Source organism: Anomalospiza imberbis, chromosome 8 (assembly GCF_031753505.1).
Source record: "Anomalospiza imberbis isolate Cuckoo-Finch-1a 21T00152 chromosome 8, ASM3175350v1, whole genome shotgun sequence".
Lineage (NCBI taxonomy): Eukaryota > Metazoa > Chordata > Aves > Passeriformes > Viduidae > Anomalospiza > Anomalospiza imberbis.
Window position 1 is genome coordinate 3,894,044 of NC_089688.1, and position 14,067 is coordinate 3,908,110.

General features: G+C 45.1%; 1 protein-coding gene across 6 annotated transcripts in view; it reads left to right on the forward strand.

Moving 5' to 3' along the window:
• Positions 1 to 14,067, forward strand: part of PRKG1 (protein kinase cGMP-dependent 1) — a 376,558-nt gene that overhangs the window by 237,085 nt on the left and 125,406 nt on the right. For all 6 annotated transcript variants that reach the window (XM_068197052.1, XM_068197051.1, XM_068197050.1 and 3 more), the window contains one exon: positions 4,012 to 4,117. In XM_068197052.1, coding sequence (XP_068053153.1) covers positions 4,012 to 4,117 — 106 coding nt within the window. The remainder of the gene's footprint in view (positions 1 to 4,011; positions 4,118 to 14,067) is intronic.

The window sequence follows — 14,067 nt, forward strand, 5'->3', positions numbered from 1 at the left end:
GGAAATCCATTCCAGGGCCTGCCCACCCTCCCAGGGAACAATTCCTTCCCAGAATCCCATCTAACCCCACCCTCTGGCAGTGGGAGGTTTTCTCTGTCTCTGCTTTTATCCTCAGCCAAATTAAAAATTCCCTATTGCCAAAACCTCCCTGGGGAATAACGGGAAAGGACCTCCTGGGAATTGGGATAGCAGGATGGAGTCATCCTTGTCCCAGTGCTGTTGTTAGAAACTTGGGACACAAACGTCTGGGAATAAAGGAATTTATTCCTGCTCCAGCCCTTGGATGCATTCTCTCTATCACTCCGTGCTGTATTCTGGAGTCTGCTGGAGCCTCCCTCGTGATTCCCAGAGTATTTAGGGGATAAATCAATTCCATGTGCTCCTCCTGTTCAGTTAAATGTGCTTTTATCATCATTTCATACCTGAAACAGGAGGAACCAGAAACAGCTGGAAATGGCTCTGTTTTCCCCATGGTAATTTCCATGATATTCCCTGCAAAACCCAACCCAGGTGGGAGGATGGTTAAATAGGAGTGGAAATTTGATGTTTTGTCTGCCAAAAAAAGCCCCGAGGACACAAAGTTGCAGCTGTTTCTTTGCCTGAGGGCAGATAAACAAACAATTTTTGGGATAAAATAGCCCAAAAGCCAAAGTGAGCTGATGAATTCCAGCTTGGGGTGCAAAGGAATAATAATTTTTAGGTCTGGTAACGCTGCCAGCAGCACTTGGGCTGAGGATGATTCACCTGGTGATCCTTGAAAAAACTTGGGAAGGCTTCAATGAGCTCATAAAAAACTTGGGAAGATGCTTAAAGAATGCAGGGCCATGTGAATATTGCATTTCATTTGGGAAATAATGCTGGCTGCTGATGATTTCAAGGATTTTTTAATATTCAGGACTTCCCCACCTATCTAACATAAAATATATAATATTAAATAATATCAACAGCATTTAGGTTGTTCTTCTGGAAATATTTAACTTAAAACTTTGCATTTCCCCCCTTATTTCACTGCCTTTGCATGTGAGGAAGGAAAAAGGCACCTGATGATCTTCATCCACTGGGTCCACATGAAAAAATGAAGCAAAACAGCCCAAATCTGGTCCTTTGGCAGGCTGGGGATGTGATGGAAGTATTGAAAATAAAGAGAATTAAGGCCTGGAGAGGTTCAATAATGAATAATCCCTGTCATTTAGAGATTTAGGGCTGTTCAGCCTGGAGAAGAGAAGGCTCTGGACATGGGTGAACCAGCTGGGACATAGCCCAGGCTTTGGGCTGGTCTCTGCACCCCTTTCTTCACCCCTGTCAGTTGGGATATATTTTCATGGGTTCCCAGGTAAATAAAAGGGAAGAAAAGTTTGGAAATAGTTCTTTTTGGAAAAGAAGTTTGAAATTGTTTATTGAGTTTTTAAATTTGCTTTAATCAGGCATGTTGATGGAGAGAGGGGTTTGATTAATTTACTGAAATAATTGATTTCGATCATTTCAGTCAGCTTCAATCAGAAATTAGGGCTTAACCATGGCAAGAATTTCAAATTTAAACTTTAATGATAACATCTCCACCCCCACACAGTTCTGACCCAGGAAATCCTGATACTTTTGCCTCAGCTCTGCCTTGTTTCTCCAGCAGCATTTGCTTTCTCTTCAGCCCTTGAACCACAGCAGAAATCTGTCAGAAATCATAATTCCCATCAATCTGTTGTCTCAACGTGCAGTTCAAATATTCTGCAGTGCCCAATCCCCTCACCTGGAGAGCTCCTACAGCTGCAGCCATATAGAAATCACAGGTTTGGGCATCCAAGCCCAAACTCCTGGAGGGTTTTGGATGAGCAGTAGTTTTGTTGTGTGCTGTTGCAAAGATCAAACAGAGCCCCAGCTATGGCATTTTGCTGGGAAGAAGTGTAAAAGAAGTGTAAAAGAGGCAATAAACTTAAATTGTAGCAAAACAGCTCTGATTGCAGGATGATGTTTCAGATTATTGAGAAAGGAAACTCCTGTTGCAGACACATCTGCTTCCATCATTTTGTTTCTTATATTCCTTTCTGGCTGTGCCTCCTGCAGTCAGGGAATGGGATATTTTATATTTTACTTCCAGCATCCAACACAGGCTCTGTGGAGAGGGATGGGCCAGGAAATTTCTGTCTGTGTCTGTTCTAATTCCCAGTGGATGTTGAATTTGTGGGAAATATCCCAAAAATCTATTTTTCATCTCAGGGCACTCCTACATAGACAACTTTGAAGTCTTTAAAGGCATCAAATCCCACAGAATTCCTCCTGTTTCTTCAGCCCTGAGAGGGGGTTCCAGCACAACAGGAGATGCTGCTCATGCTGATTATAAGGGTCCTACTGACATTTAAATCTCTACCCTGATTAGCCTTTAGTAAAGCAGCTGTTTGTCATTAAGGCAGGAGAAATGAGACTATAAGCTGTGATTAGTGGTTTAATTAATACAGAAGTGCATTGTCTGCATTTCACTGACTTCTAGGGTTCCATGGACCTTGAGGGGGGCTGGTATGTGAATTTGTTAAAGTATATAGGATATAACATATAGGATATATGTATAAATAAATAGATATATAAATATCTATGTATAAAGATATATATATATATAAATAAAGATATAGAACATACGTATCCTATATATAGGATATCCTAAATACATAGGATTTTATTAAAATATATAGGATAGAATAGTGTGTTATGGATGTAAAATGAGAGAGTGGCACCTCTCTACACTTCCTGATGGGCGGGGGGGATTGGGTTCTGCTGCCAGGGAACAGGGACAGGACAGGGGGAAACCGCCTCAAGCTGTGCCAGGGGAGGCTCAGCTTGGACAGCAGCAGGAATTTCTGCATGGAAAGGGTGCTCAGGCCTTGGCAGGGGCTGCCCAGGGAGCTTTGGAGTGCCCATCCCTGGAGGTGTGGCTTTGATTATAAAACTAAAAATGCTTCTCCAAGAGAAGCTTCTGTGTTGAAAACTAGAAGAGGCTTTAAGGGCTGTTCTGCCGTGCAATTCAAGAAGAAATCTTTGAGCTTGCACTTTGAAGGTTTTCTATCTTGCAAATGCAGTTAGGGATAAAAACTCATTAAGGAGGAGGTTTGGGAACTGAAGGGCCAGCAAATCAAAGCCCATTCATTTAATGGATTTTATCAGTGAGAGGGTTTGTAAATATTTTGGTGAAAGCCTCTTTGCTTCGTGCTCTTTCGCGCAGTCAAATGGGGGTATGGGGATGGAATTGATTGCATTTACTGTCTGAAAAAAATGAAATTAATATGAGTGTAGAGGTCTCAGGAATAGTTTTAATCAAGCTGTTTCCCTAAGGAGAAGCCTTGTTTTAAACTGTATATACTCAAGCATTTATGGTTAATGCAAATGTCTAAGCCACAGCTGAGATGAAAACTGGACCTTTGGTGTTTCTACTCTCTATGCACTGTTTTTCCCTTTTTTTACCATGGAATTTTACCCCTGGATAATAGGATGTGATGTTTGCTGAGTGAAGTCTTGGAAGTCTTGGAAGTCTTCAGAAATCTTGGAATTCAGCAGGGACCCCAAAAGTAAAGTTGGAAAAGAATAGCTCAAAACCTCCTCAGTTGGGAGGTGTTTCATTACCAGGGTGTAACCAGGGCTTGGGTCTGGAGATTTCCTTGAGGAATTTGGGAGCAGGATGAAACCTCAGTGGGTTTTACACTTAAAAAATGGATAATGTACTAAAACTGTCCCAAAATCACTCAGATTGTGATGAACTGACCCCAAATCCTTGCTCACCTTTGGCCTTCCTAGATTTCTGCTCCTCTCACAGCTGCTTTCAGGCCATCTTTCCAAAACCCCACATCCACCTCCTGCCCCAGGATTTTCTCAATCCTTTCAGTGCGTGCTTTCATATCCAGCAGCTGAATTTCCTGCTTCCCCATTCCTGTGCTTCCTCACCAATGACATCGTTTTCCTCTGCAGTTCACAACAGGAATTTGGACATTTTTTGCTAATCACATTTTCCCCTTGTCTTGTTTTTTCCAGCTCTCGTAAATGTGAAACTTTGGGCTATTGATCGGCAATGTTTTCAAACAATAATGATGAGGACTGGCCTCATCAAGCATACTGAGTATATGGAATTTTTGAAAAGGTATGGCACTTGTTTATTTATCCAAAAATCCCATGGAACTGCCGTCCTCTCTTGCCTTTTTTTTCTTTTTGTGAGTGCAGTATTTGATTTGTTTCCTTCTCATCTCTTTTGGTTTTAATGGTTATTATTATGATGATGATTTTTATTTGCTGTTTGCCCATCCTCCTGAGAGGAGGGGGAGCTTTGCTGTGGGGGAAGTTTCCTTCCTGTTGTGAGTTATTCATTGGCAAAGAGTCCCAGAGCTGAGGGGTGACAGACAAGCTTTCATATGAGTCATTCAAAGTGTGTCAGAAAAGACACATTTTTACAAAAAAAACACCCTTTCAAGGGAAAAATCTGGGGTTTAAACTGGTTAGGATCCATTCAGGGCATGTTCTGGAAGTAAAATGGGAGATTCAGGAAAGCAGATCTTTAGGTTGCTATTAAATGCAGGTTGGATGAGTAACATAAAGACAGGAAAAACAAATTTTTCACTCATTCAATTTGATTTTCCCAAAGGTTCCTTCAGAGATTTAAGGCTTGGAGAGGAGCAATAATGAATAAGGCTCCAGGGAGAGCTCAGAGGCCCTTGCAGAGCCTAAAGGGGCTCCAGGAGAGCAGGAGAGGGACTGGGGACAAGGGATGGAGGGACAGGACACAGGGAATGGCTTCCACTGCCAGAGGGCAGGGATGGATGGGATATTGGGAATCAGGAATTGTTCCCTGGGAGGGTGGGCAGGCCCTGGCACAGGGTGCCCAGAGCAGCCCTGGATCCCTGGCAGTGCCCAAGGCCAGGCTGGACAGGGCTTGGAGCAGCCTGGGACAGTGGAAGGTGTCCCTGCCCCTGGCAGGGGTGGCACTGGATGGGCTTTAGGGTCCCTTCCCATCCAAACATTCCATGATTTCATGAAATCCAGTGCCACAGTGTAAGGAACAGATTGTGTTTTGTGTCACCAAATTGATCCCAAAGGGAAGGAAATGTCAGGAATTGTAGGGAAGGGGAGGCCCAGGCCCCTGTGAACCCTTCAGCCATCCCAGTGCCACTCAGACATTACTAAGCTGTTACTACACCAGGCTTGTCCCAGTTAGCATTGGAGTGGAAAGTGACTCAGGGAAAAGGAAATAGTAATAACAACAACAATCATATTATTATTAATAAATATTAATAGTGCCATTATTAATAAAAGGTTAGATTATACAAGTAGATATTATTTGAAAATGTATATTATATACCAGGTGTAATAGACATATATATATAAAAAATATAACATCTACGTGATTCATAGGATCTTTTAGGTTGGAAAAACCCTCTAAGATCATTGAGTCCAGCCATTCCCCCACCACTGACCATGTCCCCAAGTGCCACATCCACATGGCTTTAAATCCCTGCAAGGAACGGGGACTCCACCACACCCTGGGCAGCTGTGCCAGATCCTGACCACCCTTTCCAGGAGGAATTTTCCCCAATATCCCATCCAAACCTCCCCTGGGCCAGCCTGAGGCTGTTCCTCTTGCCCTTGTTCCCTGGGAGCAGGGGGTGAGCACAGTCTGATCTCCAGAGGAACCAGGAAGGTGATCCCATGGCAATGATGCTCTGGGATGAGGGTGGCTGTAGAACAGCTCAGCCAGAGCCAGGTGTTGGGAATTAATCCAAGCTGGGATTTGATCTAGGAGCGAGTCCTCTCCAAGTCACTCCTTGGCTGATCCCAGCCTCTCCTTGTGGGCTGGAATTCCACTGGGCTTATTGCAGTCAGGGATGGAAACACTCCTGGGGAAAGAATGAAACTCAGGTACTTGGTGAGCTCAGGGATTCCCTGAAGAGGGCTGGGAGCTCCACGGGGATGTCCCACAGCTGGAAAAGTGTGGCCAAGGTTTTTCCAGGTGTCTCTGTTGATGATTATCAACAACCCAGCTCAGGAGAGGAAACAGAACCTGCTGCTGTTTTTTAGGGGTTTAAAACCATTCCAGCATTAAAAAGCCTTTCAACAAACCTGGGAGTGGGTGTGAGACCAGCTCTGGAGTGGGAGCAGCTGGAGCAGGCCCATGCTCACATTAAGCTGTTAAGCTCTGAGCTTTAATAGAGATTTTCCAGAAGATTGTCAAGATTAATTTGGATTCAGGTCCTGCAGAGCCTGCCCAGCTTTAATTTTAAAGCAAATAACGTGAGGAGGAAACCAAGGAGTGTTTCCTCACTCTGTGGCTGTGCTGCTTGAACACAACCTGTGGCTCATTAGAAAGGCCTAAGGCAAGCAAATAAATATTTTTTAAAATCTTACAGTTCCAATTTAGGAAAAGGATTTCTTCCACTTGGAGCACCTGTAGGAAGGTCCTTAAAAAAATGTTACTTCCCATTGGGTCTTCCACTTGGGCTCTGGGCATCTTTAGCTGTCTCAAGCTCAGTTTAAATCCCATATGGAACATGAAATGCTCGTTTTTAGACCTCATTTGCTACATTAAATGCTCATTTTAAAATCCCATTTTCTACATTAAATGCTCATTTTTAAAAATGCTTTCCTTCAAAAAGTTTCTTATGAAAACTGGGATAAATCCTGAAAAGGAGTTGATTGTTGACTTTATTCTTTGCTTTTGGGGGTTTTGGGGCTTTTTTTTCTTTTCCTGTATTATTGCATGAATGCAAATGCTCTTGTTAAGAAATAAATTGAATAAAAAATAAGGTTTTGAATGGTGGCTGCCCACAGAAAAGTCAGGTTGGACAGGATTTTATCCTGCTCATATTAATCTAAAAAGTCCCTCTCTGATTGTGCCATTATCCCAATAACAGAATTATCACTGTCTCCAACAACAGATTTTCACGTGGGAGCAAAGCACAGCAGAAATTAAACTTCCGGGGGTGAAATTAGGCTGTTCATTTAGTTATTTTGTTTTATTCTCATTTGTCCTGCTGAAAATAAGTGCAGCTGGATTTCCAGGGCTCCCTGGGAATGTTACCCCAATGGCATTGTGGGTTTGCTGGGGTTTTCCCCAGCAGGAACATCCCGCTGGCACAGGGCAGCTGCTGCTCCTTAGGGCCACCCTTGAGTGTCAATCCTTTCTTCTGAAAACCGGGAGAAAACCATAAAGCCAGGAAAAATCCATTTCCTGGCTATGAAATCCAGGAGTGCCTTCTCAAGATGTTCTGGGCTGGAATTGCTGTATCCCACCTTGCTCCAAGGCGTTGTACACTAAGAAAAGTTGGGATAACTCCCCTGACTGATATAAAGCAACTCTTCTGGAGCAAGCAGCAATTGAATATCCTTTTTCTGAGGAATATAATTTTTCTGAGGAACCAGTCCATGCCTCCCTTCCCAAAATCAGCAGATGATCCTTGGTGGGATCAAAAGCCACCCTAATTCTGTGCCAGCGCCTGCTCCAAGGAGGGGCTGGAAAAGCCAGCTGCTTTTTGATCCCTGTGGGTACCTGTGTCTTGGTTTGAAAGCCAGGTGTCTGCCAAGGAAGGCAGGAGCCTCTCTTGAAATGGAAAATGCAAACCCCCTCCCTCCAAATTATTGTAATTTTGAAATTAAGGAGCTCTCAGGCAAAGATATGGGAGTAGGAATAACAGTTCTTTACTAGGAAAATTAAAACACAAATGCAATAGTACAAAAAAGAAAACAAACACTTCCAGAGTCAGAACAGGCCCTGGCAGCCTGTGGGTCAGGGTGGTGGCAGCAGTCCCATTCCATGGTGGCTCAGCCCTCCTGCAGTGCCAGCTGTGCTTCTGCTGGAGCAGGGATGCTGGACAAGGGTGGAGTTTTCCTCTGAAGCTCCAGGGCTGCTGGAGATGGGCCTGGGCTTCCTCTGGGAATGCAGTGGGGAAGAAAGCTGCTCCTCTGGGAATGCAGTGGGGAAGAAAGCTGCTCCTCTGGGAATGCAGTGGGCAAAGGCTGCTGTGGTGTTCCCAAAGTCAGATTGTATCCAGGTAGGAATGCTTGGCTCCTCCCCTGGGCAGATCATCTCCCCATGGATGATGGAATTTTCTCAGCCATGCAGGGACACTCACTGGCCATGAACAGAAGATAATTAATAATTAATGGCCCATTAACAGCAGATACCTCCTGGAGGAAGGATTGGTTGTGGAAGAGATAAAGAAAACCTGCCCCACCTGGTTTTAACATCCACTCATGAACAGAAGATATCTCCTGGAGTTAGGAGGGATGAGTCATGGAAAAGATAGATAACACCACCCCACCTGGTAATAGAATACATACTTTTGGTTACACCTTGCATTGCAACCTAAGACAACCTGCAAGATGAATCAGAGCAGTGACTCCCTTGGAAACTCAGATTTTTCAGTAGCTCGATATGTGACTAAATCAATGTTAGGTCAAGGTAGATCATAGAGCAACCAGCAGTGAAAAGTGAAATGTAATTTAGTGTTGTAGATTTAGTAACTCCTGATGGTACAGGAGGTTTTTGTTGAATTCATCTCTAGTTTTCAGCCCAAATTGTGCTTTTTGTGTGTAATTGAATATATTTGTCCTTACTCAAATGTTGTGAGGTCACGGCTGTGCTAAATGCCTCTGTACCTCTCACTGCAATAGTCACTGTTCCAGGCTTACAATGATTTCTTTCTCAAGCCAGTCCTAAAAATCATTCCATTTAAATAAAATCAGAATATTTCCATTAAGGAAACAGCTATTTATCAAATAAGTTTGTCCAGGGAATAAAAGTTAGAGGGGAAGACCTTGTGCTGTGGCAAGAATTTCCTGCTAAACATAAAAGTTTTAAGACCAGAACGCCTTGAAAGACTAAATATTGCAATTTTTTATTCCCAAAAAAGGCTTCATACATTAAAAAAGCTTCCTTCAGTTAAAAGAGGCTGCAGGTTGAGGTCTGTGGTGTAAACTCCAATTCCTCCAAGGCCTTGGAAGCAGTCAGGAGAGCTGGTGAGGGATGTTTGGTTTCATCTTGGAGGCAGGATCGACCTTTTGGGGTGGATACTGGTGGGGAGTTCCCACTTACACGCACAGCTTTGAATCCCAGGAATGAAAAAATCCCTTGGACAGGCAGGGAAAGGATTCCAGGGAGGCTGGATGTGAGAAGCTGTACAGGGTGGGGATACGTACAGGAGCTCTCTGGACATCCTTGCACCTCCCAGGGTCATCCATGAACCCAGCATGAACCCAGCCTGCCTTCCAGGTTTTGTGGGATTCAGTCCCCTGCATGGAAAGGAAGCTCTGGGAATGGCCCCACCTCTTGTCTGCTTAGTGTGTTTAGTTTTTACCACGTGATTTGAAATCCAGGCTGTGCTGGGGACATTGAGGGCATGGCCAGGGAGGCGGCTGAGCAGGAAGAGCCGGATTTGCTGTTCCACGGTGCACGGGCAGGCGCTGGAGCAGAACTGAAAGGATGCTCCATGGGATCAAGCTGTCCATTCCTTCTGCCCTTTAACAGGAAAAATTGTCTTTCTTGTCTTGTGGAGAAGGCCAGGCTCAGGTTTTTCTTGAAATGCCTTTTGTATTGAATTTTTTCAATAGCCACAGTTTAGTCTCTAACCCCTTGTGAATGCTGGGAATGGGTAGGAGGGGGCTGGGGCAGGTAATAGAGGTTAAATATTGACAATACACATTTTAAACTAAGGAAATCCTTCTTGGAGGCAATGCAGCACAGGGAAGAGGGAGGAGAAAGGAAAAGGAGGCAGAAGGGTCAGGTACTTTTTGATTCAGGGCATGATGGAAGGGGAGGACTAATTCCCTTAGTTCTGGTGTCTGCTGGGTTTGAAATGTTGGTTAATACACACTGGAGTAAGTCAGTATTTTCTTTTGAAATTGATGATTCATAGAATTAAAGAATGGGTTGGGTTGGAAGGGACATTGAAGATCAACACATCTCACCCCTGCCATGGGCAGGGACACCTTCCACTGTCCCAGGCTGCTCCAAGCCCCAGTGTCCAACCTGGCCTTGGGCACTGCCAGGGATCCAGGGGCAGCCACAGCTGCTCTGGGCACCCTGTGCCAGGGCCTGCCCACCCTCCCAGGGAGCAATTCCTTCCTCACATCCAATCCAAGCCCCCCTGTCTTTGCACAGAGCTGTTCCTTGGCACAGTGGAGGGACAGCCCCGGTGTGACCCCATGGGATGTGCTGTATTGTCACTTTCTGCAGGATCTGCACTTTGACACCAAATCATTTACCCCAGGCAGGTCACAGGCAGTGACTTCACTCTCACACTGCATCTGTGGGGTCTCAGGTCAGGTGGGTTCAACCCCTGACAGGAGGGGACAGCCAGGGGGGGTCGGGCTCTGCTGCCAGGGAACAGGGACAGGACAAGGGGAAACGGCCTCAAGCTGTGCCAGGGGAGGCTCAGCTTGGACAGCAGCAGGAATTTCTGCATGGAAAGGGTGCTCAGGCCTTGGCAGGGGCTGCCCAGGGAGCTTTGGAGTGCCCATCCCTGGAGGTGTCCAAGGGAGGGCTGGAGGTGGCACTCAGTGCTCTGGGCTGGGCACAAGGTGGGCACTGGGCACAGCTGGGACTCCATGGGCTGGGAGGGATTTTCCAGCCTCAGTGACCCTGGGGTTCTGTGAGGCAATTCTGGGCTGTGCAGGAATGCTGAATTGCCACCTGCAGTGGCAAGGAGGTAGTTGCAGGGACCAGGGGTGCAGCACTGGATGCCCTGGGAAATAAGTCCTCCATCCCCAAGGATTTTGCAGTGTTTACCCTGCTGTTCCAGTTTTGTTTTTTTTTTTTTTTTTTTCTTTCATTCACTCAGAGTTTACTTGATGAGGTAAACTCTAATTTACTGGCAAGATTGCTGTGCTCTGTGAGATGATGTCTTTTCATTTCTGAGGAAACAAAACCACACATGTCCTTTTCCCCCCTTTTGATTCTGTCAGTGAGGAAAAAACACCCTCAGAGACTCACTTGTGATCTCCAGAGGCACAAGGCCTGGTTTGGGTTTAACTTGCTGCCTTCTATTTTTAGATTATTCTATTGTAGTGGTTCTACTGAGAATTTGAGAAGATGATGCCAGGAATTACATCTTGGACTTTATCCTCTGATTTTAATCCTTTAAAAATAATGGTGTTTATTTTTACTTGTTATTTTTGTTTTCCAAATCCCCCGCTTTTATTTTTTGAAGGATGAGTGGTGCCATTTTGGGGTTTTTTGCCATTCATTCTGCCCACAATGAGAATTACATTTTACTTTTCAACACCTGCAGAGTGGGATCTCAGGTACAGATGGATCAACAAGGTGAAATCACTGGTAAACCAATTGTTCAGTGGTTTTCTCCTGATGCAAACAGGCCCAGAATCCAACCCTCAGTGGTGCTTCAGAGCCTTCAGGGGTGGTTCCATCCCACATCTTGCCTGTTCAGGGAAAGAAAACTCCTCTTGTCAGGAATTTTGCATCAAGTCAAGCCCAATCCTGGCTCGTGGCCTGGGAATTCTGAGCTCCAGGGCAAAGCAGGCTGTGACAGGACTTCAGATCGTGTTTTCTGCAGCTCCAGCTCTTCACAGCTCAGTGCAGAACATTAGGCACAACTGGAGATTTATTGAGGTGTTAGGGTTTGTTGGAAGTCATTCATCCTTTCCAAATTATCATTTGGGATTGAAATACTGATGGCTGTGCATGGCAAGGGGATTGTTTTGTGTTGCTACTAAAATGTAGAGAGAGTCGAGTGATGGGAGGGATTGGAGTGAAAGACTGGGGCTTTTTGCTGCCAGTATTAAAGTAGATGCAATTATTAAATATTCTGATCACATTTTAGAGTGACTTGAAACACAGGGCTCTGAAAGGTGGTGTGACCCCTGAGTCGGGATCTGCAGCTACACCCTGCATGGCTTCCTTGAGGTTTCCCTCAGGAGGGAAAGGAGGTGATGCCTTGAGAAGGCTGCCCTAGAACAGAGATTAGACAGAGCTAAAGAATGAAGCAGGGATTTATTAAAAGGATCTCCTCCATGGATCCACCTTGAGCAGCACAAGAGCCCAGTCAGGGCTGCACACAAGATGAACCAAGATGGTCCCAAAATGTACGACTGCTCACAGGGTCTCTCACTTTGATCAGTTCTGCTCCATTTGCACATTGGAGTTCATTGTCCAGTTATAGCTCCAGCCCATGCAGTCCCATCCTGCTTGTTTTTCTCTCTTCAGTCCATGTTGTTTGTGCTCTTGGGCCTGAGATCTGGATCATTTGTCCTTGGTCCCCAGCTGGAGAAGGAATTGTTTTGTCTCCCTGCTCTGTGAAGAGAGCTCACCATCCCTTAATGTGAAGCTCAGACCCACACACTAAAGCAGCTCAGAATCTGAGAAATGTAAAAGCTAAACCTGAGGCATCATTGCTCCAAAATAGTGGGGCAAGACTTGTTTGGGTGTTTTTTTGCCGATTTTGGTGAGAATCTCTGGAGCTGTGACCTATCACAAGTCTAGAGCTCTAGGAAATGCTCAGGGCAGTTGTTCACTCCCTTGCTGGGGCAGAGGAGAGAGGAACAGCCATGCTTGTTGTTTAAGTATTAAAAATGATGAATTGTGGTGAATTGTAAAGTATGAGACATCTGGAGATGGAATGCAACAGCTTTTACTCCTTAATTTATAAACCAATCCTGAACTGTTGGAAAATATCAAGTGGTTTGATGTTCATCCCTGTCCCTCTCCGTTATGACTGCAGATGTGCCCAGATTGCTGTGCTCCCCTCGTGCCCCACCCACAAAGTCCCTCAGGGTGTCACCAGGGTGCCTGAAGAGCTGAAGGACCTTCAGCTCCTGCTCAGTGATCAGTATTGGGTTAGAAATCATTAATCAATGGATTGGAAATCAAAGCAAAAGCATAAGCACAGGTTTAGGACTTATTGCACCTGACTCCCTCAGCCTCAGCAAAGGATGCTCTCCTTAAGCAGGATCAACATGATTTGGTAGCCCAGGTCCGTTCCTTAACCTTCTTTTTGAAGTTTCCCCATATCCACTACACTCCCCTTCCTCTCCCTCCAGAGGTGTTTTGGGAGCCTTTGGACAGTGTGCAGCCATTTGATAATCACAGATATTTCAGAGCTCGTCCTCGTGCCTGACACTTCTCATAAAAAGCCATTTATTCCCCTATCCAGCCTGTTACCACCCAGACAGTGCCTATTCTTGTGTCCATTTTCTTGCTCAGATAACAAAGAGATCCCTCCCAAAGCAGCTGACAGTCTCCTCTCCTCAGAGGAAAAGGATTTCAGCAGGGCCAGGAGTCTGCTTGGAAATATTTTGCTTTTTGATCAGGCCAAGTAAGGAGCTCTTCATACAGGGGCAGAAGTGCAGCTGGAGGCTTCCAAACTCCGTTTCCTTTTGCCTGGCTTGTAGCCACATCAGCTCCTGTGTGATAAGAGGATTATTGTCTCTATTATTAGGATTATTTTTCAAATGAGGGAGGAACCTGAGCATTTCTTGACAGGTTAGAGGCTGAAGTTTAGCTTCTCTGTCGTGTTTTTCCCTTTCTTCTAAGAAGAAATGCCTGAATTTCCCTGCAGTGTCCTGGATTGCATCTTATTAGCCATGGAAGTCCATGGGAGGAGAAGTGCTCCTGTGGGAATGTTGGGTCTGCCAGGGTCAGAGATGCCTTTGGGTGGTGTTTGATGGGATTTCTTCTCCTTGCAAAACTGTTCATTGTCTTGGGTTTATGATGGAAAACCAGCTGAGGTCTCCGGTATAATATTATAGAGAATTCCAAAGGAAACGGGGCTGAAATATTTTAAAATCCATGGACTATTAGGGAGAGAAAGTCACGGGAAAAGGGCCTTTCTCAGCACAGCTGGTGGAAAAGTTTGAGCGCAGCCTAATTACGAGGAGGATGTCTCAGGCCTCATGTTTGAAAACTCTGTCTCTAAACTGCCTTTGGAGCCAATGAAGGCTGGAGTCTGCCTGCAAATCCACAATGCCAAGAAAAGCCTTCCAGAGGAGCGTTAATTTGGTGGAAAATGCAGCTTTGGGGCTGAGTAAATCATTGACAGGCTGTTTCAGAATTGAACAGTTTCGTCTTCTGGGTGCTGGATTCCTCTCAGG